The sequence below is a fragment of the Chinchilla lanigera genome, unplaced genomic scaffold, assembly GCF_000276665.1.
Source record: "Chinchilla lanigera isolate Chin_1 unplaced genomic scaffold, ChiLan1.0 scaffold00016, whole genome shotgun sequence".
Classification (NCBI taxonomy): Eukaryota; Metazoa; Chordata; class Mammalia; order Rodentia; family Chinchillidae; genus Chinchilla; species Chinchilla lanigera.
This window is the reverse complement of record NW_004955417.1, coordinates 10,415,603-10,431,902: the sequence shown is the minus strand read 5'-3', so window position 1 is coordinate 10,431,902 and position 16,300 is coordinate 10,415,603. Positions and strand designations below refer to the sequence as shown.

General features: G+C 42.9%; 1 protein-coding gene across 4 annotated transcripts in view; it reads left to right on the top strand.

The window, feature by feature from the left end:
- Positions 1-16,300, top strand: part of Cdh17 (cadherin 17, LI cadherin (liver-intestine)) — a 70,403-nt gene that overhangs the window by 9,106 nt on the left and 44,997 nt on the right. For all 4 annotated transcript variants that reach the window (XM_013512690.1, XM_005381804.2, XM_005381802.2 and 1 more), the window contains exons 2-3: positions 9,885-9,954; positions 14,031-14,129. In XM_013512690.1, the coding sequence (XP_013368144.1) occupies positions 9,885-9,954; positions 14,031-14,129 (169 nt within the window). The remainder of the gene's footprint in view (positions 1-9,884; positions 9,955-14,030; positions 14,130-16,300) is intronic.

Sequence of the window (16,300 nt, the reverse complement as noted above, 5' to 3'; positions counted from 1 at the left end):
CATGTCCTCTGTGATTTCAAGCAGAAAGGGCAGTGTGATTTCTGATGTTCTCCTGACTTTACTTTTTTTCAAAAACTTAAATAGCAAGTAAAAGTGAAGCATTATTTGAAAGAAGGTGCTTGTTTAGATGACCAGGAAAATGGATGACGTTCAGCTCCTGGCAGGAAACAAAATGAGTCTTTCCTGAGTGAGGGTTTACGGTGGATTATGGGGCAGGTAGTTTATGAGTTCACAGGGTTGGTCAGACAGGTCAGGCCAGATTCCTCATTTACCGGGCTGGCGGCACTGAGCAGAGTGCTTTAGCTCTCTGAACTTTAGTTTTTTTTCATCTATAAAACATACATCACTTGTCTAACTGCGTAATTGTGAGAAGTATTTAGATAACTAGGTGAAGACCTTACTACATTGCTTGGCATATGGTAGATAGTCAATGAATCTTAGCTCTCTTTTTCCATGAAAAAGTTTATGTGGATGATTGCAGATCAAATTGAGAAATTACTGTTCATTCTGTTAAAAAAAAAGAAAAAGAAAAAACCAGTCAGGCCACAAAAACATCATCTTCCATTGCACAAGAAAGCAACTAATACTACGCAAAGGGAAAGGGATCCCGCAATATAAAAAGAAAATGATAAAACTCTTGGGGTTTAATAGAGAATTAAAAGCCCGTCTAATGACTCGCATATAAATCTGTCGGTGCAGTGTGGGGGTGGGACTCTTTGAAACTCTCTAAGGAGAGCCCTAAAAAAAATTCATTGCTAGTGTAAGAACTTGAAAGAGTAAATAAAACCCAAAATGTACAATAGATATTATGAAAGGGAAAGAAACTGCTCAAAGGAAGGAGCAACTGGGATGAGGGAAAGGGGAAAAAGAAAGAAAGAAGGAAGGGAAAAAATATAGAAAATAGAAGGATAACTGGGATAACTGTACTGCTGATGTCTAATGGTTTATTGAAAGGAACAGTTCATGCTTAATTTTTTTGACCAACTTTGCATGCTTATATCTGCTAATATGAGCAACTGATTTGAAGACAATGCCAAGCAATATAACAACCATTGGTGAATTCCTACCATCTTGTCTAGTGAAACCCTGTATCACTTCTAAATTTTTTCATTTTTATTTTTTATTCTCTTTAATGGTTTGATCAATCTTGCATTCTTATATCTGATAATCTGAGCAACTTTGTTGAAGATAAAATATGTAATATAACAGTCACTGTTAATTCCTATCATTTTTTTCTGAAACCCTGTATCATTTTTATTGTTTTTGCTTTGTTTTGTTTTTGTCTGTGTTGTTGATATTTTGCCATTGTTCTTTTTTTATTATTCTCTTAAAACAAAAGCAAAAAAGCAAAAAGAATTCATTGTTGTTCAAGGTAAAAGTTATATTTCCAGTGTCTTCTTCCTTCCCTTAAGAAGGTAAAATATATATTCTGGTGGGAATATAAATCCTTGTTCAACTGTCAAAGAAAATTTCTGGGGAGGAGAACATGTCCTCAATTTTTTTTCTATGTTAGGAAAGCTGGGCATTGACAGGCTCTTCCTCTGAAGGCCAAGAAACCAGTGCTTGTATGGATGCTGGTTTAAATGGGTGAAAATATATAGTTTTATTTATTGGCATAAAATTGCATTCATCTAGAAATCTCTGGCGCCTAATTTAGTTTGGGCCTAGTTGTTCTAAGGCCTACTCATTGATTAGGGGAATATGCATTTACCTGTTTATTACTTGTGAGAACAAACAGAAATATTTACTTAAGTACAAGAAATACTGACTTACAGCAGATATTCACCCAGGGTCTGAAATATTAATTATAGCAGAGCTACTTTTTTATGTAAGCATTATGAAACAGACTAAGCTATACCCTAATGGTTGCATAGATATAGTGCAAAGGAAACTTAATGTCTCTTAAAGTCATGTGTAAGGCTTATAGCTTGAATTCTCTCAGCTATGATATCTGGGTCAATATTTCTTAGCATGTTTTTAATTTAAAATATTTGAACTTATAGTTCTTGGGTAAGAGAATCAAAATGACAGTGCCTTTAGACTGCTTAAAGATGACATGTCTTCTTCACAGAGGGGTTCTCGAGCCTGGTGCTTCTGTGCCTGAGTTCTGCATTCAGAGTCACACCCCTTCCTCCACTATTTCTCACGCTTAGTGTCCTGCCCTGTAGGATCACAGACCCCACATCATAAGGTTGCTGTATTGTTTAAATGAAATAAGTTCCCCAAAGTGCTTAACTTGGCAAGTGTTCAATGCATGTAAGCTATTCCTTTAAAGTTGCAATAAAAAACGAATTCATGATATTTCATAGTGGTAGGCAGCCTGTATTAGGTAGAATTAAATTCATTTTTCTACTCTTCTGTGCATCCCTACCCTCACCTATGGTTTAATTACAGAAATCAGAGGTAACTCGCTGTACTTGGGCATGACTGCACATTTTTTTTTTGCCATTACAACTGTTGCCTCAGGGTCACCTTGTAAATGAGCTAGTGTTACAGCAAGTGGCTTTTTATTTTTTAAATGCTTCGATGTCTAAATTGTATGAGTTGGAATCTGATTTAGATTTACCTTCTACTGAATTTCTAAGGCCAGAATGTGTGATCTTACTATCTTGACAAAGTGCTCTCTGTGCACTTTATTATACATGGAGAAATGTTGGATAATACATGAAACACTCTGTCAAAAATAATTACACAACCTTTTCTGAGAAGTAGCGCTTCCCATGTTCTTCTGTAGGCCAGGGAAGGCTCTCAGGAGGCTGTTCTGCTAGGTTTGGTGGAAAGAGAATCCTTGCCTGGCCTGCCTCCTAGGTTTCTGAGGCACGAGCCTGCCCACCAGAGGTCATTCAGTGTGGAAGTGGCACTGCTACCTGTGTAAGATGTCAGGGAACACGGGGCAGGGGCAGTCTGACCCCATATTGGAGGCATCCGTCCACTCGGGGCTGCTGCTTGCTGTGAGACCACGAGCCCATCCTTGCTCAGTCTGGGGATGAGCATGACTGCATTTCTCAAAATATGTCTTAGAACTCATTAATCTTTGATAAGAATAATTATGCTAGTATTTTATATTGTAATCGGTCATGTAAATTTAATCTTGTTTTAAGTTCTTCCAGGGAGTCCTTTATCCTCCTGTGAGCTCATCTACCTTGTCACAGACCTAATAGTGAATAATTACCACCAGTTTTGCATATGTGTAAATCGAGATTTTTTCAGAGTATCCACGATGGCTGTATCTATGCTGTAAAATTCAGCGCCAGAAAGAATTGCTTACGTTTATACGTGTGTAGCTGATGGGGTGGAGGTTCCCCGCCCGTTCTTCTTTCTCAACTCTTAAAAAACAGATCATCAGGCAGCCCACTCCTTCCTCAGGCGGAGCAATTGTTCTGAATGAAGCAGCAGCCCAGATTTTATGCCTGTCTGCTCGTTTCTAGTTTGTTACAAGCCATTCTAATTGGCTCCTTAATTTGTCAAAAGTACAAATTGGTCAACAGCTCCTGTGGTTTTCTAACCCTTAAGTGATGTCATTAGTGCCAGTGATTTGTGAGTCAGACCAAAAAAGACGGGCGTGATTGATCTCCACGCTACTTGATGACAATGCCAGGTTTTAATCTGATTTTTATTCATATCTAGCTTCGCCTTGTAATTTATGTGGTTCCTGGCAGTATACAATGCAGATGCAAAATAAATGGCACAGAGGATATTTGCTGCTCTTCCGTCTTCATGGTATTATGAATTTTAATTTTTTTTTTTTTTTTTGGTTTTGGTTTTTCTCCGGTACCGGGAACCGAACTCACGACCTTGCGCTTGCCAGGCAGGCGCTTTGCCGCTGAGCTAAATCCCCAGCCCCGGTATTATGAATTTTAGTCACATCCTTTCCCGCCCTCACCACTCTATGGTATTGAGACAGAAAGTTTGCAGTCATCTCTCTTGTACCTTTTTTGTTCTTTGTAGCTGTGTGGTCAACCTTAGCATCAGATAAATTACCGTAGTGTAAAGCCCTTAGTTCTCCTTCCTGTTCCCCTTTCCTGCTTTTCCTCTCATCTTTAAAAAGCAAAAACAAAACACAAGCCAGGGCAAGAGAGAATTGACTCTACTTAAAACTTATCTAGCACTCAGCTTTTGGCAGGGGTGGGGGTGCAGAAAGCAATGTTTGCATGTTGAGTTACTTGTAGGTTTGGTAATGTGGGACCTAGAAATTCTCTGTGTTTACTCAGATAAATGTGGAAATGACAAGAGCCTCTAAAAATGTCTTACGGCCTCTTGAGGGCATTGGAGCCGGCATGAGAATCAATCAAGCTTCAGTTGCCCCCTCCTTTCCCCTGAGGATGCTGTGACTGCTGTATGTATAATGGCAGGGCAAAGCTCCCTTGCAGGCCACCCCTGTCCTGGCATGGCAGTACCTTACAGCCAAACCAGAGTTGTTTGAAGCATTAGTTTGCTAGAGCTGCCATAACGAAATACCACAGAAGGAGTGACTTAAATGACAGAAATGGATTGTCTCACAGTTCTTGTGTTACAGGTCCAAGATCAAGACGTCTGTAGGCTTGGTTCCCTGTGAGGGCTATGAGGATGGATCTGCTCCAGGCCCTCTACTGGGCTTGTAGATGGCTGCTTCATGCTGCTGGGGGGTTCTCTGGTGTACAAGTCCGTCTCCAAAGGTCCTCTTTCTATAAAGACACCACCATATTGAAATAAGGGTCCACCCTAAAGACTTCTTTTTATCTTTATTACCTCTGTTAAGACGCCAAAATAAGGTCACATTCTGAGGTACTTGGGAGTTAGGACTCCAACATATAAGTTTGGTTGGATGTACATAATTCAACCTATGACACTTGACTTAATGAAAAAAGGGGAGACCCTTGCAAGGAAGCTTAGAGGGGAAATGAGTGGGCAATGAGGGTGAGGTCTTGTTAGTGTATGAAGAGGAAGAGCAACCATGAAATAAAAAACAAAATGAAGCTTGTTTGAATTTTTGGAAAGATGTAATGGATGAGGCAATACTTGGTATCTTATCACATATTAACTTTATCTGAAAGAGTGTTCTTTTTTTTCAGGGGTAGAAGAATATTATAATTAAGAGCACAGGCATGGAAATAGCCTAGCAGTGTGACCTTGGGCAAGTTTCTTAACTCCCTTGACCTTCACATTCTGATTTTTCCTGTTGGAGAGGCAGGTGATGGTAGTATAGGGTTGTTCTGAGAAGTCACTGGCATCATTTACTAGCAGTCTTGGCCCTGCTCGTGGCACACGTGTTCACGGCACTCACTGTTAGCTGCCTGTGTGTTGTGATCTGGTTGGACATAGATTGGGCCATACAGGGATTTCCACATTTTCTGGGCTGCAGTGAAACCATCTGTACTTGAGAGCAAGGCTAGCATCCCTGGCTCCACATTTCTAAGCCCTGGTCTATGGTAAAGCAAGTAGCGGCGGGATTGTCTTACAGGTGTGGTGAAGCCACATGGCTGGGATACTTTTCTTCAAAGCTCCTCCTTTTGAGTAGCGCAAGCTGCCTTTGAACTGTGTTGCTAAGGGCATGCGTGGCCTGTCAGATAGTTGCCATAGGAACAGTGTGAATTTAGTCCCTGTACCTGAAAGAGACCCTGACGAATAGCAACAATTCCAAGCCGATGGTTGAGTCAACTATTTTGGGCAGTTTAGATAAAATGTCACTGAACTATCTGCAGTTCTTCTCAAACCCTTTCCAAGCAGTAGTTGTGAGGAGACCTATCTTATTGTAGGTGATTTCAGTTACAAATGATGACTTCCTGTCCACACCATAAAGATCCAGCATATGATATTCATTAGTGGATCCCGCCTCTGCAGAGAGGAAGTAAAAGCAAGACTTGTTTGAGAGAACAAAGTCCTTGTTGGGTGGAATCCTAGCACTGGTGTGGTTTGCTCTGAATCATTTGGGCAAGGCTCTGCCTCCCACTTCATTTGACTACAAGGAACTTGTTGCCGTGGAATTTCCTTGAATGGTCTCCACATAGGGCTGGTGGAAGGTGGGCAGGGAGGAGGGAGATGGACTGTAGCATCATGTTTAGAGTTTGGACCAAGCAGATTTGGGTTGCAGAATGAATTTTTATTTGACAAACACTGTCCCCAATATTAACTCACTGGGTCCCATGACTCTCAAATGTGGGTACTAAAGTCATTCCTTCTCTACAGAAAAGTAAATGGAGCCACAAGGTGTTAGAATAGGACCCAAACCAGTCCGACTAATTCTCGTCTACGCTCCTCACCACAGCGTGGTGTGGTAGATTTGTCCTTAAATACATCATGGCATTTTACACATGAGAGTGGAAAGAAATTACTTCTGTTTTCCACTAGAAATACACTTTGAGTGGTAAAACTAAGTGTACATGACAAAATAAAGGATAAATACATTTCTCCTAAAACATTCCAGACAATGGTCTGTCTGAACATTTGACCAAATAAAGCATTCATTTAATTTTTATTAGCGTTTCTGTCATTCAACTTGTTCTTCTTTGGAAGCTTAAAAGTGCTATGAAGATCAGTTCAAGGAAAGGTGATGTATTTCCGCCATTTCTCAACTGTTTACAGAGCAAAAATCTGATAGTGTACTTAAGAGGGACAATTCTTTTCATCAACAGTAAAAATGTATTATTACATTTTGCATCCAAATGCTGCTTTAAATCTTGAATTAATTCCCTTTAACATGCTTCGCTTATTCTGAAAACTCTTCTAGACGAGAACAAATTAATAGGATGTCCATGTTAGATAGCTATGAATATATTAAAATTTAACAAACATGTATTGAGGGCTTAACATATATAAGATATGAAGAACTTTGAGAGGTTAAAAATAATTTTAAATTAAGCTCTTGCCGTGAAGGATTTTATTTTTCAGTAGCAGCAATAAACCAGTGAGTAAGTGAGTGGTAATAAAAAATGGGAAGGGGGGGCTTCAGGAAGAGACTTCTGGCTGGAAATGAAGGAAGATTTCATGAAAGAAGTAGGGGCCAGGTGTGGTGGTACCCGACTGTAATCTCAGCACGTGGGAGGCTGAGGCAGGAGGATCGCTATAAGTTTGAGGCCATCCTCGGCTACATAGGGCGATCCTGTCTCAAAAAAAGAAAAAGAAGTGGGAGTTAGGTGTTAGCTCTATGAAGGTATCTTTAATTTGGTATCCCAGTTCTTAGCACAGTATCTGGCACATGTAAAAAGCTTGATTCAATATTCTTTAGATAAATGATTTGGAGCTAGATGATAAGCTATGAGAAGCAGGAGCAGATGTGAAGAAGCACAGTCCTGATCCAACTTCATTGAGAAAATACTCAGTGTCCATTTTGTCTGGGCCAGGCCCACACCAGGCGGGCAGAGCGGCGAGTGCTGAGGTTCGGATCCCGGAGCGGAGCTGGGGTGCAGGGCGCCGGGAGGGCGGCGGGCTGGGTGATCGGAGGGAGTGGCAGATAAGGCTGTAGAGCTGGGAGCTGCAGTGCGATATCTTTAAGGCTGAGGAGTTTGAGAAAGATTCCCACATGGGTAGTTTTACCCAACTGTCTGTTGTTTACTTCTTTTACGCAAATATTGATTGATAGCTGATCATGTACATTTTGTTAGTATAAAAATAAACCTACTTGGACATAACAATACCACTTCATTCATTTATATACAGTCATTTTTCAGGATTCATAGGGACTGGATCTAGGACCTCCAAGGGTATAAAAATTCATGGGTGCCCAAGTCCCTTACATGAAATGGGCTGGTGTTTGCGTATAAACTACACACATCCTCACATAGGCTTATACCTGATACGATGTAAACGCTACGTAAGTAGTTGTTACTGTTTAGAGAATAAAGCCTGTACATGCTCAGTAAAGGTGTGTTCTTCCCTCTGCCCGAATATTTTCAATCCATGGTTGGCTGAATCTGTGGATGTGGGACTTGTGGATACACCGGGCCGGTTGCATTTCCTCTTGCAATGTGCTGGGGCCTGGGAGTACTTGTTATTGTTTTTATGTTGTTTCCAAATCAAATAAGCAGCCAAGAAAAAACAAACAAACAAACTTTTTTGTGCTTCACAGTAATGAGTTCTAAAATAGCATTAGGACATGTTGACCAAATTAATTTTGTGGCAAAGCTGATTTTTAATTCATGAATCCGAGTCCAGAAGGATTTGAATCCCAGTTTCCCCTAAAATAGCCACGGAAGCTTGCAGTAATTCAGCATATATAAGCTATATATTTACATATATCTTTCTATTGATGCCTACATCTATATCCACATGGCTTTCACACTACATAAAGATGTTTTGGAGTTTGCACTCGACAGTTCTGAGTGCCACTTCTTAGCTATGTGTCTTTAGGCAAACTGCTTAATTTGAACCTGAATTTCCTTATCTATAAAGTTGGGAAATTCCTAACTCATTGTATCTGTGAGAAAATCATAAGAGCATACATTTATTACTGAGCAATTTCCAGGTATTTTCCACATAAGGAAACAGGGACAGAGTGATAAAGTTGCACTCCCTTAGGGGCTGGGGATTTAGCTCAGCGGCAAAGCGCCTGCCTGGCAAGCGCAAGGTCGTGAGTTCGGTTCCCGGTACCGGAGAAAAACCAAAACAACAACAACAACAAAGTTGCACTCCCTTAGCTAACGTAGAACTGGTCCCAGCCCAGATGTGTGGCTCTGAATCACTTTCTGCACCACTCTGTTAGGGCCTTTCTAAAGGTTTCTTTGCAAAGTACCTCCCGGTGACTCTTATTTCTTTATCTACCATGGCATTTATGAGGCTGAAACGGGATAGCTCTTTCATCTTTGTAAAGTTCAGATAACAGTTATGCAAACATAAAGCAACTAAAAATTTCAGGGTCTAAATTTTTAGAGTGGCTAGAATTTTAGTAGCCATTTCCCATACCGATGATATAATATGTTTTATGTGGAAAAAAAAATTTAAAAGATGAATTAAACCAGGATCATCCATAATCCCTAAAGTAATAAGTGGTTGGGATTTTAGTGAAATGAATAATTTTTGCGTCCTTGGTTTTTAAAAAAGCAGTTCAGTATTATGATATAAGCAGCAACAATGCTTTATAGGCCATATGGAAAATTTACCTCACTTTGGGCTTGGGGATTTAGCTCAGCGGCACAGCACCTGCCCGACAAACTCAAGGTCTTGCGTTCGATTCCCGGTACTGGAAAAAAAAAGACAAAAAAAAAAAAACCCAAAAATTTACCTCACTTTTTAAACTGAGTCATGATAAGTCTCACAGTGAACATTATAATTTTTAAGAAATAGGAAGTTTTGAACTGAAGATAATGTGGGCAGAGTTGAAATTCTCATTTGGTCCCTTTTGGAGGATTATATAATACAATCTTTCCTTATGTGTATTGTACCGGTCCCATAACAATATTAAAAAGGCCAAAGAGGCAGCTGGTGAGGTCTTTTTAATGAAGGATCATGAACATTTGTGGATTCTTTCCCCTTTGGGAATTAATATATTTGTAGCTCTGAATTAGAGCCACTAAATGTTTTTTACTTAGTTATCCTGGCATTTGCCAAAACATATCTTCCCTACCCATAAAACAAGTGAAAATTATTTATAAAAACAGAACAAAAAAGCCAGAAAATAATACTTACTCCTGATTGTTTGAGATCTTAAGTGAAAGTTACAGTGGAAGGAAGCAGTTGAAGAGGTGAATTTACAGAGATTCCTTTGGTGATGTTGACTTAGGCCTTGCTATCGATGAGGGATCAGGAAGATTCTGGAAGGCCAGGCTGATGCTCATGGAGCAAAGCTGGCCTGTACCAATCCCATGTGACTAGGTTTGTAATTGGATATCACTGAGTGATTCTTACTGGTTGCAGAGACATGCTTTTAACAGACTGGCCACTAATCCCCTTTATCTTTGGTTTATTCACAGGAGTTTGAGCAAGAATAGCAAGATGACTCCAGCCCGTCCTCACTCCCTGTGTCTGCTTATACTTTATTTGGTAAGAGAAGAGAGTATGTGTTGGTGCTTATTTTCTGTCCTCCTCCTGCTGTGTACCAGGGAAAGAATGGTTTTCATTACTTAAAAAAAAAGGTGACCTATGAAAATTATATTGTTGTATAGAATGGACACTGTGTTCTGATGTTCTCTTTCCAATGAAACAGCTACAAATCTCATGTCTGGCCTTCAACTGGAGCAGACACTTTTTCCTCAGCTCTTACACGCCAGCACCACTTAATGAGCAAAGTTTAAGACAAATACGTTCTTCATGGATATCTTAGGGAATCTGGAAAGAAATTATACTGATACACGTATTAGCCTTTATCCTTTAATCTTGACTTTTTTATTTTGACCATGAAGATTTACTACAAAAACACATCAAGAGAAATGATTTTCCCAGTTTTTAACTCTTGTGTATTTTCCCCACACAAATGGGTTTTTTGGTTAAATTTGTCTTCAGTCATTTGTTGAGTCAACGCTATTGACCGAGACGCTTCCAGGGCTTGGATCTGGATGGGAACTAGAGTCCCAGGCTGGGTGGAGGGCAGAGTGCATCCTTGCTCTATCCATGAAGCTCCTGAGGTTTGCAAAGTTGCCCCAATTTTTTTGTGTAATAAAGGAAGGTTATGGAGATGTATTTGCTTTTTCCCTAGAAGGAAACTCCTAAATCCTCATGATTTCCATCTTGTTTCCTTTCTTTTGGGATCCAAAACTAATATACCAAGCCCTAGAAAATCCCCATAGAGCCCATATAGTTCAAGATTTTTTAGAGAGTGAAATATCATCAAACTTGTGAAACCTTAAGAGCCTTCTTCCTGGGGTGGGAACTGCAATTTAGACTTCATGGACCACGTGTGTCCTCATAGCCCATGGGTGCAAAGCTTGTCCTTGGGCTCATGGAAGGGCTGGGTCGGACATCCCATTTGGCCCTGCCTTTTTACCTATGTCCTCAAAATGTCCTTTCCTACCTACATTATCGTGGGGCGGTCATGAAGTCAGTCCTGGGTTCAAACTTGTTGCTGCCACTTACTAGGGATAGGAACTTGACTGAGTCATATAAGATTTAAAACTCAATTTTTCCCCTTTGAAATGGGCCTGATAATGGTACTTGATTTATGGGATGTTGTTGCAATTAAATGAGATAATGCATTTATAAAGTTCTTAGATCAGTGACTGGCACACTCCCAGAGCACAACAAATATTCTAAAGGTCTCACTGCAGCATTTTAAATGTTCGGTGTCTGCGCTCGTATGGACCCTAAGCTCTACGATGAAGGGGCTGTGTTTTAGTCACCTTTGCAGAGTTAGCCCCTAGCAAGTACCATGAACAGGGTAGAAATGAAATACATGATTATGGACCTATACTGGGAAACAACAGTGACAGGGAGGGAGATCACTCAATACTTTGCTATTACTGGGCTCATATGCTTCCTGTGTGAGAAGGCGGCGTCCGTTTTTGTTCCTGGCTGAAAGGTGTTCTTTTCCAGTTTCTACCACACCATCCTTCTCAGTCCTGTTGGTGTGGCTTGATGACTCAGAGGGCGCACATGCATTTTGAAATCTTTATGGCCCCAATAGCCATATCAACGGGCAGGAAGAGAGATTTACTACCCTGATATGAGGATGCAACTTTGAACCCTGGAACGGCAACCTGACACACCTTTCCTATGGGTGAACCAGCTTGTCTCCATAGGAAAAACACAGCCTCATTTTTGGGGTTCCTGGCTGATGTTGTGATCACCTGCAAAGTTGACCTCTCTGGGCACAAAATGAGGGAGGTTGTTTGCTATTGAGCAGTAGCTCTGCAGAAAGCACAGTTCTTATGTTGGGCCAATCATGGTGGCATATGGACATCTGTACCCAACCCCTATGCTTCCCCTTCCAGAGGAGTTAATGGAAGCGGATGAGATGTGGAAAAGCAGATGGAAAAAAGAGCTCCCAAAGGAAGTCAAACTAGGATAAAGGGGATGGCTAGAAGTCTGTGAGTTACAGTCTGCTGTTAGCTAAAATTAGCTGGAAATTTGACTTGTCTCTTAAATAAATAGAGGTTTATTTTCCTCCAATAACAGGAAGTCCGAAGGGATCTATTAGGGGCAGGGTCAGCAGTGTCTTGAGGTTGTCAGACTCCTGAATTCCTTTCTCTTTGCCCTACCATCTTCTGAATTGCTCTGTTCTCTCATGGTTGATGGTAGCTGCACCAGCTACAGATGTGAGGTCCATTGTCTTGGCCAGAAGGACACAGAGAAGGACGATGCCAGCCACATCTGTCCCTTTTCAACAAGAAAACACAAGTCTGACACCCCCAACCCCTCCGTGCTCTGCAGACTTCCCTCTTCTTTTGTGAATCAGAAATAGGTGACCTGGTCACCATTCTACTGCAAGGGAGCTTGGGAAGGAGCTGATTGGGCTTCCCGGCCTCCATGGTGGGAGGCAGCAAAGCAGTGACCCAGGCACAGCTCTTTGGAGTAGCAGCCAGAACTCTGATGCAGAGATCACATTCAAAGCTCTCTGTTTTTGTTACTGGCTTTTACCAGATAACAGTATCAACTTAGTCAAGATTCAGCCAAGGGAGAGACATCGTATGGGACCTCTCCCCCTGCACTCACATACTGGCTGTTTTAGGTGACCCCCAGCCGGCATCAGGTTATATGGCCTGCGTGTACTTGCTTTCACTAAGCATAAGTGGAAACAAATTGTCTTTTGTCCAGCTGGTTCTTACCTTGTTGGTTTCACTTGTCCATCAAATTGCCCTTATGCTTCTGATTCTAATTTAACTCGCCCCTGGTTCCCATCACAAATGGGAGATCCAAAGAACTACCCAGGAAAGACAGGAGGCCTGGCCAGCATCTGGCCTGAGACACGAGGTCCCTGGTCCTAGAGGGCATCTCTCCATGGTATATGGCTGGCTCCATGCCCCGGCTTTATTCTGCCTTGTATCTTCCTTTAAGGGCAGCATCACTATCATGGTGTGGGGTGATGGAGTCGGCAGGGCTGCTGCTGAATGCGCCTATCTCCAGGGTTGGGCATGGTGGGAGTCATACCCCAGAGCACATTCCCACTGTGCTAGCCTTTCCCTCTAGGTTGTCTTGACCACGTTTGCACCTTCTGGTGGACAATGGTATATAGCGACTGAGAGGGAAAGTTGCAGAGTTCCAGATTTGATTCCTTCCTCCACCCCTGACCTGGTCAATTCTCTACATCTTAGTTTCATTACCTGTGAAATGGGGCTAATGGTAGAACTTTTCTCTAGTGGGCTTGTACACAGGGTTAAATGTGCTTAGAGCCTCATACTAATTTGCCAGGACCAAATTCTTCTTACTGTCTCACCTGCTGCTACTGTTTCCCAGTCTGATTTCAGTGACTGCAGAGGTGGCTTGGCTTTCTAGTCTTTGGATTTTAGAACCATTGTATGGTACCTGCTTGAAAGAAATAAACGTTGTGTGATTTTCTTGTTTTTTCTAAGTGACTACGAAGTATTACATATTAGAGTAGCAAGATTTTCTTGGTTTCAGTTCAAATTCAGATTCATATTTGACCAAAATTTACCATATTAACTATGGGCCAAGTAAGCATTGTACTAAACACCCCCTCCCCCATAAATTCAACTGTCCTTGAGGTGACTGTGAACACACCAGAGTGTTGGGAATTTGCCGTGAATGTCCTCATAAAATAACAGTGGCAAGAGATGTTTTAAGAAGCTGATCTAAAACCCTGTAGAATTTAGAATGTGGCTCAGTGGGGCAAAGTGTGTGTGCTACCCCCACTTCTGTAGTTTATTCTGGGCTGCACGGCTTAGGCCTCATCGTAATGTTGAGGTGCTAATATCTTTCCCAAAGGGGTTCTTGGTGGCTAAGTGAAAAAAAAGAAACAAAACCAGTGGAAGCCAAGGAAACTCTTCCCACATGGTAGTCCTTTAACAAATTTTAGATCCCTTTCTGTCTGTTTGACCACATTTTCTGTTTTCAGCTATGCTGGAATCCTGTCTTTCGTGGATAGTTTCTAGAAGCTCTCAAAAAGTCAGCAAGTGACTCACATACATTTATAATAGATGCTAATTTTTCTCTCTCTTTGTTAACAGACAGTGGGAAATGGTCAAGACGGGAAATTTAGTGGACCCCTGAAGCCCATGACATTTTCCATTTACGAAGGCCAAGAATCAAGTCAAGTCATCTACCAGGTAAAGGCTACCCTTGATCCCTGTCATCGTGATTTCTCAGAATGTGAGTGGACTTTTACTCCCTTCTATATTGTGCAATGGGAAATAAAATAGAAGCATGGCGAATCTACGCATCAAAGATGATCTCAGAGGCTAAGTTAAACACAGGCGGGTGGTACCCTACCCTGAGTCACACTGGATGTCCACGTCCGGACTTCCTCAATCATTGTGAGGCCAGGGCTTCCATCCTATCCTGTACAGGGAGCCTGGTATCTGTCTGCCCTGGAGTGGAAAGGGCCCCTATATGGAAGGCTGTCTGCTCAATGAGCTTCCTTATGAAGTGTTGGAAGGTGGGGCTTCTCTGGAGCCAGTGCTGGATGGGCCCCTCTGTGTGGACAAAGATCTCCCTTTTCCTCACTGCCAGCTCTGAGCCCAGGCCTGGCCCTCACTGACGGGATGGCCAAGGCATGAGAGGAAGTGGTCCTCTTATCCGTTACATGACTGGGAACGCATCAGGTGGAAGGGTGGGCTGCAGGTGGATGAGGGACTTCAGCTATGAAGGGCCCTGGAAAAATGCTGGAGTGTAATGAGAAAGGAAACATCCGCTGCATTTACCTGACATCCCCGCTGGAAGCTGCTTGGCCCAAGAGGGTGGAGGAGCCCTCATGAGCCTCTGGGGGTACTCATTGTCCCTCCCTGTGCCAAGCACCAGAGAACAACACAGGGTTCCTAGTCGATCTTCTAAGGTAGATGCTGCCATCGAGCACTGCGCGTCTGTCTTGTGGATGGCCCCTAGAGGGAAGGCTGTGAGCCGCCTCAGGTCCCTCCTCCCACTTGGTACCAAATGAGCACAGGTGGGAGTGGCAGCTGCACATGCACATCTGGTTATTCAGCAGGGCCAGGCGGAGTGTTAGAGGGCTCTTCTCGGCCTCTCTGGCCAGAGAGGTCAGGCACTGAATAGACAGCGAACACATTGAGAGCTGAGGGCTGACAGGAAGGAGAGAAGAATGTTGAAAGACACAGCAGGGACAGCTGCCCCATGCTGGGAGGGGGCTGTGGACTGCCAGAAGGCCGCCTGGCTGGGCCGGACAGAGCCAGGAGAAGGTGGGAGAGGAGGCTGCCGAGACCAGAAGGCCCTGCCTCCTGAGGTGCTGCGCTTTCCCCCAAAGGAGGGCCCTGATTCCGATTTCCTTTCGGAAAAGACCCCTGGGGCCACAACTGGAGGGGGCCAGGAAGAGGCCAGGCTCCCAGGAGAGATGACCTCCTCCTTGACGTCTTCTCTGCCCTGCCAGGAGTGCTTGGTTGTAGGTTCTCTCCGACATGTTTTCTTTCTTTCATTTGTGTACTGCACTTCACAAGCTGGCACGAACTTCATTTTCACACTGCATTGTTTTAAACCACAAACAGAGCAGCCCATGTGCAGGAAGCTCTACCCTGGGCGGCAGGGACACGGGGTCCAAAGGTGAAAGCTAACAAGGAAACCAACACGTGCACCAAAGATTCTGATGGGAGTTTGGGGGCCAAAGGCCAGGCAAAGAAAGAGGAACTGGGTCTATTTGCTTTTTAAATTTACAAAAGCTGTACATGTTTATTGTGTGCAGATGTTTTTAAAAAATATTCATCGTAGAATGGCCACACTGAGCAAGTAACAGCCACACCATCTTACATTCTCATTCTGTGTTGGTAACAAGAGTGCTCGCAATGTAAGAGCTGCTGGTTTTCAGTGAGGATAGCGTGGGTAACAACAAGGTTTTGTCAAACCCTGAACTGACAGGTGCTGAGAGCTGGGCAGGAACTCAGCGCAGGGGGCAGGCGCTGACTAGAGTATAAGGGAAGCATTGTTGGGGTTGAGGATAGGAGACAGTGCATGGTCAAAGGCCTGCACCCTTGCTGAGATCAGTACAAGCTGGCCAGCCCTTCTTGCTGGATAGACTGCTGGGTGCCATTGGAGGGCTTCAACAAGGACTGCTCTAAGTAGATCAGTAGGAGCCTACTCTGATCATGATGAGCACGGGTTCAAGGGGATAAGGCCGAAGGCAGGAGGGGTCTTGATGGACTTTTCAGTAGTCCGGTCAGAGGTGATGGGCCTGCTCTAAGTAAGGCAAAGGGCATGCTGGGGTCTGAACGCTGATGTCCTGCAGATTCTCATGTTGAAACCTAGCCCTCTATGTCACAGTATGAAGAGGCAGAGG